Source organism: Rhinolophus hipposideros (assembly GCF_964194185.1).
Source record: "Rhinolophus hipposideros genome assembly, chromosome: 3".
NCBI lineage: Eukaryota > Metazoa > Chordata > Mammalia > Chiroptera > Rhinolophidae > Rhinolophus > Rhinolophus hipposideros.
The window spans coordinates 19,157,506-19,172,486 of NC_138049.1; the positions used below are offsets into that span (position 1 = coordinate 19,157,506).

The 14,981-nt window shown below is 36.6% G+C and overlaps 1 protein-coding gene across 4 annotated transcripts in view; it reads right to left on the reverse strand.

Annotated features, from left to right (window-relative positions):
- UTRN (utrophin) overlaps positions 1-14,981 on the reverse strand; it is a 461,045-nt gene that overhangs the window by 146,692 nt on the left and 299,372 nt on the right. For all 4 annotated transcript variants that reach the window (XM_081037226.1, XM_081037224.1, XM_081037225.1 and 1 more), the window contains one exon: positions 108-280. In XM_081037226.1, coding sequence (XP_080893352.1) covers positions 108-280 — 173 coding nt within the window. The remainder of the gene's footprint in view (positions 1-107; positions 281-14,981) is intronic.

Consider the following 14,981-nt stretch of genomic DNA (forward strand, 5'->3'; position numbering starts at 1 on the left):
AGTCTTTGCATTGAAATGTTAAAGTATTTCTGAGGAAGTAGCATGGTAGTAAGGCTTCTTGTTCTCTTTATAATATACATGAATCATAAAATATTGACTATTCTGACCTGATGCTAGCAGATTTTGCTTTTAAGTCGTTCCATCTTTGGTTCATATCATCCAGTCGATGCTGAAGCATAGTAGCCTCTTCAGAATTTCCCAGAGCTTTTACCATCTTCTGCCTGTTTCCATCAATACTTTTAAATATATCATTGTGAGCATCAATTTCCGCCTGGATATCCTAAAATAGGGAACAGCAAAGAGAAAATGCAAACATTAGATATTTGTGTCAATATTTCTTGAGATTGCTAGATAGAGCTTTACTTTTTATATTCCACAGATGAGGTGTCTTTTTTTAAGTGAAATAGTTAATTTCACCTTAAGTGGTAACAAATTCAGTGTTTCCACAATTCTTACATTATAAATAATAGCCAGCAATCTCTCTTCTAGGTATCTACCCCCAAAACCTGAAAACATTTATCCCCTATGAAAACATGTATGTACCCCTATGTTCACTGCAGCATTATTCACAGGGTCCAAAACATGGAAACAACCAAAGTGTCCTTCAATAGGTGACTGGATAAAGATGTGGTACATATATACAATGAAATATTACTAGGCCATAAGATGAAATACTTCCATTTGCGGCAACATGGATGGATTTTGAGATTATCATGCTAAGTGAAATAAGTCAGACAGAAAAAGTCAAGAACCATATAACTTCACTCATATGTAGGATATAAAACTGAAAGCAATAAACAGACAAGACAAACAAACAAACAAAAATCAGAGACACAGACAATAGTTTAGTGGCTACCAGAGGGTAAGGGGGGAGGGAAAGAGGCAAAAGAAGGTAAATGGGGTCAAATATATGGTGATGGAAGAAGTGACTCTGGGTGGTGAACACAAAATGCATTATATAGATGATATATTATAGAAACGCACACTTGAAACCTATAATTTTACTAACCAATGTCACCTCAGTAAATATAATAAAAACTTAAAAAATAGTGTTCAAATGTTCAATACATTGATTCGCCAGTTCTTAAAATAGAATGTATTGTAATGTAAATTTCATGCATCAGCTGGCTAGATGTTAGTATTTCAGATTCAATGAAAAAATTTTTAATTTTATACAATTATTGCCAAATCATTGAACTTTACTTAAAATCCAGACAGATTCTTTCTCCCCTTTGCACATTGACAAAACTCCCCTTAAAATATAGTTTTACAGAAGTTGCTAAAATAAAATATTACATATTTTTATTTTATATTTAAAGAAACTCAGTAATAGTTCATCTTTCCAATCTATTTCTAAATTTTAAAAGAATATTTTCATAAAAATGCTTGTCCTCATTAAGAAAAACTGATGACAAAATAATTTTCTCTTATTAAATAGGAAAATATTTTTATTTTTATAAAGTAATTTTAGTGCAATTTAAGTAAAATAAGAATTATTATAAATTACTAATAAAAATCGGTTCAGACTTTGAGGAAGCATTGTGGCAATCTCCATCAAAAGTCTTAAAACTGTTGAAATTACCTATTCTAGGAAGATTTATGTATAAATACGTTTATCACATCAATTGTTTGTAAAGTAAAAAAGTGGAAATTATCAAGCAATTCTACTTCTGGGAATCTATCCAACGGAAACAAAAACACTAATTTGAAAAGATATCTCTACCACTGTGCTTATGGCAGCATTATTTATAAGAGCCAACACATGGGAATAAACCTAAATGTCCATTGGTGGATGAATGGATAAAGAAATTGTAGGATACACGTACATGGGGATATTATTCAGCCATAAAAATTGAGGAAATCCTACCATTTGTGACAACATGGATGGACCTTGACGGTATTATGCCAAGTGAAATAAGTCAGAGAAAGACAAATACTGTATGATCTCACTTATAAGTGGAATCTAAAAACAAACAAACAAATAAACTCTTAGAGAAAGAAATCAGACTTGTGGTTACCAGAGGCGAAGGGGGTGTGTGGGGAAATGGAGGAAGGTGGTGAAAGGGACAAACTTCCAGCTGTCATAAGGTAAGTACTAGGGATGTAATGCACCACGTGACGATGTTGCTAGCACTGCCATATGATATACACAAAAGTTGTTAAGAGAGTAAATCCTAAGAACTCACATCAGAAAGAGAAATTTGTTGTCCCTTTCTGTCTTCTTTTTATTGTATCAATATGAGAAGATGAATGTTAGCTGAACCTACAGTGGTAATCATTTCGTAATATCTGTAAATCAAACCATCATGCTGTATACCTTAAACTTATACACTGCGGTATGTCAATTATTTCTCAGTAAAACTGGAAAAAAGTAAAAACTATCATAATACGTTAATGATAATATAAGTTTAAAATGGAGGATACAAAACTATTTATCATTGTGTTAATTTAATTTTAAAGGAGGTTTTAAAATCAGTATACAGATTTGTACATCATTGCATAACATACATTAAAGGACTATATAAAATAAATCAAAATAGTGTAAATTCTGTATAAGAGGATCAAAGATTATTTTACCTTTCTCTTTATACTCTGAGTTTCCAAGTTTCTCCAAAAATAGGGTTTCCTTTTGTAGTTAGATAAATATAAGAAATTTATAATACAGAAGGTCTTATCAATTTTTTAATACTCTCCCATTATAAAGTTATCACCACAATTATCTGTAATTTGGCAATTATCTTTTCTTCCGAATAAAATGGAAACAATCTAGTTGTAGCTCCTATAATGTGATAGCCATTATCATTCAACAAGTAAGTGTGAACTTACAAAGAGAAAAAGACACCAGAGGGGATAATGAAGGTGTGAGGTGAGTCTCCATGAAATTGATTGGTAATAAATATGAAGGCAACTTAACTGCATAAATAAAATATGTATTTTCAGGTAATAAATCTGAGTTAGTAGAGAGAAAACAAACTCTTAAAACACTACAGGTTTATTACCCTTCTCATCTTTGGTTTTCCTTTATAAGCCTCCCTCTTCCTAAGTTTCCCTAATTCTAAATGAGCACAATAAAAATTTTAAGAGAAATTCTTTGAATACTCAGAATGAGTTTATTAATTTGGAAGTCACTCCTGACAAGTAACCCATGTATTCCATTAAGAACTAAGGCCTAGGGGCTATCATCTAAGTGATAGTTCTTCAAGCATCTGCAGACCTACAATAACCAGAAGGACACATGGAAGGGCTTTTTGTCTCCCACTCATCCAACCAGCATGGTAGGAAAATATCACTTTCAGAAGGTAAGGGGCAAAACTGCTGTATTATCATTTCTGAGGAGATTTGCAATATCTAACATAACATTAACAGGGTCAGATTTGAGAAGCGGGAGAGACGAACACAAAGTCTGCAAAATGTCAGCTCCAAATTTGCAAGGCCATTGGTCTCTGGTACCTGAACCTAATGACAAAGCCAAATGAGGTTAACCTCCAGAATACGATCTGGGTACACCTAGAATTAGGTTTAGCCACTGCACAAGAACTCTGAGATTGTTGATTCTTCTGCATTTCACTAGCACCCCCATCCCAGAGAGAGCAGAGTAGACACTGATGTGGGAGCAGGGGAACAGAGCCAGATACTGACTCACAGTCCTTAGGTTGGGCAACATTATGCATGAAAAATAGCAATCTCATTATCTTAGGTTGGGATGTTTCAAATAGAAATACTCAGTGAAAAAGAACAAGGAAAGTTCTCCTGAAAGGTTCTTTGACATCATCTCCTGAGCAATATAGTTCTATTCTTTAGGACGGAACTGCACTATTTTAGGGTCTTGAAATACATGTAACACATCTAAAGAAATATATTTTAAAAACAACAGTTTTAAGCTTATGCTGTATAGATGTATGGCAGTTATTCTTCTCAAAAAGCTCAATGACACAGTGAGCAAGGCATGTCTTTGCTCTGTATTGCCAAGAAGAATGTGGCCTCAAATGTCCTGTATAACGTTTGTCCTAAACATCATTATCAATGGACCACACCTAAAATCACAAGGCAACGGTAAGCCACAACTTCCTGAAGCAGTCTGACCTACTTGTTTCCTTCCATATTCAAGAGACATAGAAAAAAAGAAGTGCACAAAGATCCATAAATAGTTTTCTAAGTTTCACAAGAACATTCCACAACATTGGGAAATTTGGATACTAAAAGCATGCAATAAATCTGGCTCCTCACATCAGATCAGGTGATGCCTTTTCCAACCCAGCCACAATGTCCGATGGAGGGAAACAGAACTACATTGCTGGCCCCAGTGACAATTATTAGCATTTCCATAGAGCTTTGGTTAAGAGCACAAAAAGTAATCATATATTCACGATGGGATATACCTTTCAATATGTGGGAAACCCTTCCACACAGGAGCTTCATCCAAGGCTAGGAAGAAAATCAACAACCAGAAAGTGATCAAGAAATGGAAATCAGCATACATTATTTTTTATTTAACATTTGGTGGCAAATTTATTTAGCCAAATATGTCAAGAGCTCCTCAAGGCAGAAAATCATCTTAATAATTCTTCTGTATCCTTCACAGTGTCTGAGCCTAATGTAAAATAGATATAGATGATAGACACAAATAGACAGCTATATAAATGAATGAATGAATGTATGAATAAGTTCATCTTGATTGACTGACATATTAGCCACTGTAGTGCCAGGAAACATCAGATAAATAATTAGAAAGCAATGTAGTAATCATTTTGTTTAATTTCTTTATCTAAAAAATTTAACATGGGAAAGAAACCTAAAATTACTCAGAAGTCTGCACTGCAAAGCCTTGCCTAAGCTTTTCCCTGGAAATTTAGAATTACAGGCAGTTAATGAATCATGCTCCTTCATAGATCACTGTGCAATGAAGCACTGGTTTCAAAATCAAGATGTCAGCATGAGAGGCTGTCAGATCACGACCCTGATGTAGCATCAAATGCCAAAAGAAATCACAGTTCCATGAAAAAAGGGTTCCTCTCACTGCACAGCTGGAAGCCTTGTCCAGCTAATGCTTACCTCTGTCCCCTGAAAGCCTTTCAAACATTAAACAGCACAAAATGGTTATTGATAATTAGTTATGGGAATGCAATCCATCTAAAAACACAAAGCAATGCTCTTCCAAGCATTTAACATAAGCCAGTCATGTGCACAGACGGGCCATAACAAGGTATGCAAGAAGTTAAATTAACGTTGGAAAACAGAAGAAACATTTTAAGGATTCACTTGTAAGACTTGAAACAAACGTACCTTCAAACAATGCAAGCATAATGGAGAAGGTTAAGAAAAGCCAGGGATTAGAATAAAAACGCGACATCTTTTTCTCTAAGTAAAACACCATCAAAAGCCTACAATGCACACTTACAGAAGAACCTTCCAGAAGGTGGCTACAAAAGCTCACAGAGGTTCCCTGATCAACAGTTAGTCTTTCTGTATACCCAGAAAGACTACCCAGGTCAAAAAAAGTTCACAAGTAAAGGAAAACTTTTATTTATTTGCTTAACTATTGAACAATTGATATTTTAATATGCATTTTGCTCTTAACTGGACATTTCTTTAATGATATAACCCACACAGATATTCTATGCAAATACTTTGTAATGTATAACACATACATTTTATTTCTTTATAATATTCTAAAATCAAGTAGTGGCTGTAACTATATAAGCAAAAATATTTCTTTACATTATGATAAACAGAACTGTTTGAACCTTCGGATAAGAAAACATATAGAAGAGCACCACTAAACAGTCATCAACAACTAAATTGGTGCTAGAATAGATTCTTCCTCTTTGGTCCTCACGAACATAATTCTGGTTGAATTTTGCATGGCATATGCACATAACCCTCTATGGCCATAGCAGTGTTTTCTCTGAAGGAGTCCTGACCCCTTTCCTGAAGGTAAAGAGGTAAAATTAACAACTTCCCTACCTTATCCCAAGGTACAGGCTAAGTCAACAAAGTTAACCATTAGGGGAAAGGAAATCCACTGTTCCTTTCTAAAGTCAGACCAGAATTCAGAGACAGTTTAGGGTTGATTATCAGGATCTCAGAAGGATTATTGCCAGAGCTTAAGGTTTTAAAAACAAGAAATCATGACTTAAAAAAAAAAAATAGATCAGATATTATCTAAAACCTAAAACAAAAAACCAAGTAATACCATCAAAGGTCATTATGTGATATATAAATATGCTTTGAGACAGTTTGTGAGGTTTCTGGGATAGTGAGTAATCGTAATTAATTAGTCAACTATTAAATGTATTGATATTATTTATAAACTACCACTTTTTCAAAAAATAATCTCATAGATTTTACCCACTCTGTTAATAATTATGGACTCACAGTTTGACAGACAATAGAAAGTGTTATCAGCTGGTCTGCAGCAGCATTTAAAAAGTAATGTACTTTTTCCATTTTCTGTGATTATAAATATATGTTAAACAGAGTAGAAAAAAAGTTAAATTATAAGTGGAACAAGTTTATAACTAACTACTTTTGAAATAATTTGAACAAGCCAACTTGCAATGGTGAAGAATAAACAAACTACATTTTAAATTCCAACATAGCAAACACTGCTATTAACAAAAACATTTTTCACAACAGAAAAAAATTCCAGATCTTGATTCTATACTGAGTGTCACTAAAACACACTAAAATCCTACTGAATTAAAATACAGGGGCCTTCCAAGGTGTACATAATATAAGCAGGTTTGATCTCAAAATGTACAGAAGTTTCTTAAGAACAGTTATTAAATGTTTCATGTGACCGAACTATTGTCCCACGTTAATTATCAAAATCAGATAGCATAATCAGCAATGAACAGCTCTGAAACCTAGTCAAGGATTATCGCATGTTAAATGTTTAAAACTACAATCCTGGGGCACCCAACTCCTTCACTCCTCACCTATGTAAAAGCAGTTCCTATTGCCCAGAAAACTCATTTTCTTCTCCTGACACACCTCCACCCACACACGTATGCACACTACACAATCTCAGTTCCTACTTTAATCTTAAAGTCATCTTTGAGGTCCCAGCTTCAATGTACTTTCTTCAGAAATACTCTACTACACCCCAATAACCTTAGGGCTATCTATTACTCTTATAGATCCCCCTACCTTTGCTGAATCACACACTTGTAGTGCAAAACTTCCTTGTTCAGTAAGTGTGTCCTCCCACTAGGCTGCAAGCTCAATGACAGGCAGTCCTCCCTGTTCTCCACTCCATCCCTGAACTCAGCCCGGTGCCTGATACAAGAACTCCACAAATGTTTACTAAATATTGAACAAATGAATAGACCTTGAAATTGGAAGTTTATTGTGTCTTCAAGGACACATGTGTTTTAAAATTAGACATTGCAAGTTGAGCTGTAAAATATAGCTTCAAATTATGGTTTTAGAAATTATGAGGAAGTAAAGGAGGTTAGTGCCATAATGAAAATTAAGCACTCATTGGTTTCTCTCTATGTTATCACTTTGGGAAGCATATTTGCCAAATGATTACAAAGAGAGTGGTAGCACTCAGACACACACACACACACACACACACACACGCCCTTACAGAAATACCATTATCGTTAATCATCTAGTAGTAGAACTACGAGGTATGATCAAAAAATATGGTGAATGCTGCTGCCAAGAGCCATCAACAGAAAGGCAGGGAACTTCAATATGGGAATCGGGGTGTTGAACCTTAGAAACAGTGTGTGACAAGTTTCAACTTGTTCGATGCAGTCAGTCAGGTGTGAGCTATGGTTGAGAGAAGGTGTGTTTTAAAGTGTGCCGTCAATCATCCTCCATCATGACAATGCTCCATGTCACACATCACTTTTGGTATATGGCAAGTGCTGTCAAAACAAAAACATTATTGTGTGTCCTCACCCACCTTATTCACTGGATCTGGCACCGTGTGACTTCTGGCTCTTCCCCAAAGTCAAAATGATTCAAGACATAGAGGCTGCCATGACAGCACAAGTAAAGACACTCAGGAAAGAGGACTTCCAGAACTGCTTCAGAGAGTGGCAACAACGATGCGATCAGTGTGTTCGGAGTGAGGGGGAGTATTTTGAGGGGGATTAATGGCAATGTGTCGTTTACTGTAATAATTTTTTTTAAATTTAAACATTGACTGTATTTTTTGACCACTTCTCATACATCAATTAATAAAAGGCAAGCGTCACCCAAAATGTCACTGAAATAAAATTATCCATCACTCTATCATCTGTGAGTATTAATAAATGGAACTGTATACAATGGCTGAAGTATAACAGTATATTAACAGCTACCAAAGCCATCAGATACTTCCTTTATGAAGTACTTTCAAGGAGAAAATAATTCATTAAAGTTAGACCACAATAAAATCAACTCACAAACTAGATTTCAGGGAAGTGCGCTGGTGAAATAGCTTTCTGTGTCAAGTCAACTTTGAGTTCGAACTCTCCAGATAGTCACGTGGGCACACCATCACAGCGCTCACCACTCGTCACCTGGTTAGATAATGAGGACCTGCTTGCTGATAGGCACATCTTGTTACAAGGTCCTCCTCTTCTGGTGAGTTCATCTCAACGTCCTCTTTAGGAACACTCTGGGGTACACATGGTTCCTACCAATTGGAGCTCACTGATCCTGGGTGTACTGTCACCTGGAGGGAACAGTAGAGAATGCTTCTGTCTCCTGGACCCCTGGGACTCCCAGGACTCTCTTTTCTGGTTCTAGGAGACGAAGAATTAGCTTCAAGTACAACTGCCTTTTCTGTTTGTGCTGGCAAATCATTATCTGTGCACACGTGTTTTTGGGACTAGACAACCAAATATAGATCTTACCCAAGTGCCCAATATGTATATATCTGAACAGACACCCAGTATAAACCATGAAACCACTGGATTTCTCTAAAATTCAATATTAACCAGAATTTACCTCACAAACAAATTGCTGTCTTGAAGTTATGCTGAAGGTCTGCTGTCTTCTGGGAATTTCAATGATCTGACCAGTCTACAACATTTCTGATTCACCATCATTGGAAGACCCACCACAATCCCAATCTTGAACCCTTAGCTTTCTTAAAGTCTGAAATGGCTTCAAGGAATACAGCAAAATTACCTTTTTTGCTACGTCGGACCAAACAATTGCAGACCAAACAATTACAATAACTGACATGAAAAGTGTGAAATCACAAAGGTTAGTATTCTCTCTAGAAGCACATCACTAATAATGAGGAAAAGACAGGGCTAAGGGAATTCAGAGTAAAGCAACTAAAGAAAGACTGTTATTCAGCTTCTGAAGATATCACATGGCTTTTGCATTACAGCACTAAGCCTGGGCCTTTCCCTAGAAATGGCATTATGGCTTTTAGAGTTGAGGGAAGGCAGGTAGTTGAGTTTCAGAGGTGTGAGGCAGTGTGGTACCTTTCCATAATACCAGTTTTCCTGGCAATGAATCAAGGTAGCATGGGCTAAATACATGGGGTTTTTGTGAAAACACACAAAGGGTTTTTTTCAAATACTTGAGTTAGAGAAAAATACATTCATGTATGACAACTTTCTACAAGGGAAATATGGCAAAGAGATTAACTTTCACATAGATTTTTATAAAAGCCTCTAACACAAAAATAAACATGTAAGGAGAACTTCAGACTGTGAATTGCAGCAGGATTGTTTCTTTGAATTTGCCCTTTGTCTCAAAAAAAAAAACACAAAAAAGTCCCAAATCCAGCCTTTGACAGGAATAAGCCAGTAGACTTCTTTTACTGTCAATTCAACTACTAAAATAAGGATAAGAACTATTATGTTGATACTAAGGTTTGGGAGTTAAAAGAGGAAACATATTCATATGACCAAAACTTGTCACTTTGTCAATAAAATGGTCAAAATGCTGAGGTAAGTTCCTAACCTCTAGTATCTGACCTAGGCTTTTAAGACTAATAGCAGCAATTATAATACAAAAGTCCAGCTATTGCCTCTCAGGGGGTCTAAATAATGAATTATTCATGTATCATATGCCCTATACCTTTTTAGGAAGAAACAGACAAATCTACACAAAGCAAGCTAACAGACCTCTTTATGGTCATAAAGTTTGTCACCTGCTGTTACCAGCTGCCATAAAGATGATATTCTCTCCCTCCTCCACCCCTTTTAAATGGTGAAAAAGTTGACTGGGACCCATCCTTTACTCTCAGGAATTTAGGTGCTTAACAACATATTAAAGCAAGAGGTCAGAGTGCACCCTGCATAGGATCCTTACTTTTACAGTTGGGGTGTGGGGCAGGATGCGGGCAGGACGGTGCATCCAACCAAGAGAAGTTAAATTCTTCTTTCCTCATACTCTGCCCACTATACTGTTTCTATCATCAGGAGGAAGGCAATAACTGCAACGTTTTGGAAGAGCTTTCAAACGACATGGTTTTACGCCTTTCTCCTCTGGCAATTGTAATTTTGAAAAAAAAAAGCCCACTATTCCTTTAATGAATCAATACAGTCTTGCTTATATTTATTTGTACTTGTAATGACCCATAGAGTATTCATGGTGAAAGCCACTGAGCACATCTTTAACAACTGATACATAATTGATTTATGTACATAATAAGAGTCCTTTGCCTCTTTCTTTTTCTTTTAAAGACTAGAAGTTGAAGGGAAATAGGTGCTTGGCATCCAAATTGTAGGCAGGCAGGAGCCCATGAATGGCATGTTGAGGTTTTCTGTTTTGTTAAACTATAAAGGTAAGGTAGCATTTGGCAGGCTAGACTCAATACTAGAGAGTGCCAAGAACTTTCCTATGGAAAAAAGAACTAAATGCAAAATTAATGATCCAAGCATTAAAGCGCCACAGTGCATGCAAGCACTTCACATTTAAAGCACTCAGGAATAAAAAGGAAAAGTTTAAGATCAGATGTGCCATCGTCAGTGTGAGGCATCTTCTTTCAACTCTCAGAACTGCATCTTCAGGAAAAAAGGCTGGAAAAGGCAGGGAGATAAACCTGAGGGGTAAGTAAAACAGAACCCATGCCTGGTGAAGTCAGACATTGGCATGAAAACCCGGTGTTGTTGCTGTTTTCTCTCTCTCTCTCTCTCTCTCTCTCTCTCTCTCTCTCTCTCTCTCTCTCTCTCTCTCTCTCTCCTCCAAAATAACTCTCAGTTAAATTACCAGCCGACTGGAGTACAACAGATCTCTTCTGATGTGGAATTCTAAAACTGACAGGCAGCATGCAAAGCCTTCCTGACTAAAGGAAAGAATTGCTCATTTGCTCTTTAGTTGGAAAAAGAAAAATTAAGAGGCTATCAAATCAAATATGCTTTAGGAACTACATTAAATAATCAGAGTCAGTAGAATATCTGCCATCTAAATGCATAGTAAAAAAAAAAAAAAGACAAGGAAAAGAAGGGAAAAAAGTAGATTCATGAAGTCCACTTTCTGCATACCTTTTCAAATTTTGTCAGCAATTCCCGTAAGCTGAAGTTCAGACCAATCATCGTCCAGAAGCCCTTGAAGTTTACATCTTTCCAGCAAACTTCCTTTAGACAGCAGCCTTTAACTTCCAAAAACCGGATCTTTTCCGGCTATACTTTAAAATCCTTTGTAAAATCCTTTACAAGCCTTGCCCTTGAGCTATGGTCCATGAACAGCAGCAGCAGCTTATGCTGGGACATTTTAGCCACCCCACCGTGGGTCCGTTTTTTCATGAACTTTGGAGTTCGCAAGGAATAGGCCCGCTTCTATAATTTCTGGGAGCTGTGTTCCACGAGGCTAGCATGGGCTCCTTTTTCTCTGGGAAGCTCAGGATTCCCTTTTGCTCACCTCACTAATGACCTGCAGCCCACAACTGGTCTCTCCAGGGCCCCAAGCTTAGAGTTTGGTCTCAATTACACACAGCAAAAAGAAGCTATATCCTGGAAACTTGCATGAGAGAAGGCAAAAAAAAAAAAAAAAAAGAAGAAGAAAAAAATGAGCCAAGTATTACCAACTTCCTCCATTCAGACTGGTTTCAGAAAGAAAAAGAAAAGAGAAAAAAAAATCCTGGGTAAAGAGCCAGTTTTCAAACAGCATGACTTATGTGGAGTTCGAACAGCAAGGAGTGTACTCTTGTCTGAAGAAACACCCAAACACGGGACAAGAGGCCACCGGTTCGCACTCTCCCAGACACCCGCAGCCTGCGTTGCTATGGTAACCACCAAGCTAGTTTCAGTCCATTTCCCTAGGTCAGGCTATGCCTAAGGGATGCTGTCAGTGCAACAGAACTAAGCTGTTTGAAAAGTTGTTCTATCGGTCCGGAGAAAAGTTGGAGCAGCAGATCTCCTGGCCCCCTTTGCAAAGTTTGTGGCATGCGGAGCTGGGGGCAGAGTCAGCTCAGGCAGATTCTCTGGCTGATCTGACAGTGGTGTGGTAATCCACGTCTCTTCCAGCAGTTGTTTATTATTTTAATCAGCATCCTCCCTTCCACCACCCTTCACACAGTTTGAAGTGAAGCTCACTCCCACTTCCTGGAGGCCTCCCTCCCCAAAATGCAGTACATAGCTCTCAAATTGTCTTGATCCTGACTTGATCCCAGGATTCATATTCCAATTTGGAGCCCACCCATGAAAACAAAAGGGGAAAGGTGTACACGACAATACAAGTCACTAAACAAAATATGGGTGATCGATTGTATTATCTCTGAAAAGGTTTTAACAGTACAATGATGGGTAAAATAAAGGAAAGCTCTTTGATCTCATTGATACTCTAAGTCATTCAGAATGTTATCATCTGGGGAATTTACCGGTTGCTGCAATAAAACTTAATAAGTGAACCTACTCAAAATGCAAGTAATAATCAGTTACTTTAAAATGTGTCATCAATTTTGATGTTAAATTATTACTGGTACTCAGAGAAACACTATCTTCTGCAAAGTTTTAAGTGTAATTGCTTTAGAGAAAAAAGTTCAATTCGAATGATATATTCTTTGCACTGTGACTATGGACATCATGCCAAGGCAAAAATGTGATTTTGCTTTTTGCACTACATAGCTATTTAGTAAAGCAGCAAAAGTTAAGTGTGACAGATATGTCCACAGGATATGTATTTCTCTAGCTGTGTGCAGAATTTCATCATAAATATATAATGCTTTTAAAAGTGACACCATCTCAAATGGAATGTTAATCTTGATACAACTAAATTTACTCTTTGCATCAGGGCATAGAACAAAGGGGGGAAAACCTGAAATTAGAATATTTCCTAAAAAGCTATTTAAATTACTTAAATGTCAAAATTGTTAGCACTCATTTAATCATATGTAAAAAGAGATTCTATTAAGAACAGAAAAGAACAAGAACCTATCAGGGAACAGTATACAATATGGTTATAACCTTTTGGATTTGCACACCATTTTTATTTCCATTTCATTCCCAACTTATTTTCATATCAGTATTTAAATAACATGTGTTTTACATATGCGGATCTATACAAAATTTAACAAGCTTTTAAAATATTTTCATCATTTATTCATAAAACCCAACATGTCCCCGAGGGCAAAATGGCTTTATGAGATTTCTAGCAGAATATGTTTCACCTCAAAGTGCCCAATTCAGATATATACACAGACACTATTAATTTCAAAAAGAAGTGTGGTAAGCTAATGATTATCCAGAAATGTGTAAGTAAAAATAATCTGTGCAGTTTGGATCAAAAAAAGCATTGACATCAGCAGGAAGACCAATCAGAAATGGAGTGAAGAAACATACAGAAACTGACCAGGCTGACCCTGATCTGTGAGGGCTCTGGGGCCACATGCTGAGATCTTTCAGCAGCAACAAATAAACTTTTTACATAAATACAAGACAAAAGGAACCACCAGCACCACCAACATCACCACCAGCACCGTCACCAAAAATAAATAAGGAGAGAGGGAGGGAGGGAGGGACAGAGGGAGGGAGGAAGAGAGAGAGAGAGAGAGAGAGAGAGAGAGAGAGAGAGAGAACAATCTTTCTCAGCTGGGCAAACTTCCAACTACCACCCAGGGTGCTGGATGTCTGTGATCAGAGACATGTGCAAACATGCAATCCTTCATGCACGTATCTAAAGACTGAATTAAATAAAAACTCTGCGGAACAACAGAGAATACCATAGTATTTCTCTAAAAAAGACTCTTATGTTTAAAGGGTTCTTATACCAAGATAAGAACGATATTTGAACTCCAAATATCTTTTATCCTTATACAAGGCTGATCACTACAAGGGAAAAGAAGAAGGATCCTGCATATTAGGGAGTTTTCCCAAAAGATAAGAACGAGGACATTTTTATCAGCGTGACAGGCACCTGTGTTGCAGAAGTGACAAAAACAGGATAAGGAAAGAGAGGAAGAGTATGTTCCCCCATGGAATTTTAGAGTGGAGTACCCAGAAGTCAGTGCCTCTGTACCAAATACTAGCTTCCCTGACATTCCCTGAAAATGCCCCATACCCACTTCTCAGAACTGACATCCTTGGCTCAGGCAGGAAAGAGAACGTTTGGATAATGTTTCCTGAATTACATTTATAAACTATCAAGAAATAAGACATGGATGAACCTAGCTATGATGACACACTCTTTAGGATCCAACATGGCACCGTTCAAAAGAAAATTCTTTTTTAAATTCTCACCTAATTTTTATAACAGGGTAACTATGCTCTCACTAAAACACTGGAAAGCAACTAAAAATATTATTTGTAAAGTGTCAAAGACAAATAGATTACTTATTTAAAACTCCAATGGTATTCTACAAAATTCAAATTGCTAAATATATAACATATTTTTGAAAAGTACTGTGCTCTTTGATATTAGATTGGTGAAAAGTAATTTAATTGTGGTTTTTGTAATTTCAACTTTTTAAACCGCAACTAGTTTTGCACCAACCTAATAACTGAGTGACATGTTAGAAGTGAGGCTTGTAAAATATAAATGTGAATTGCTTATATAACAGTGAGCACATTTTACTATGTATTTGT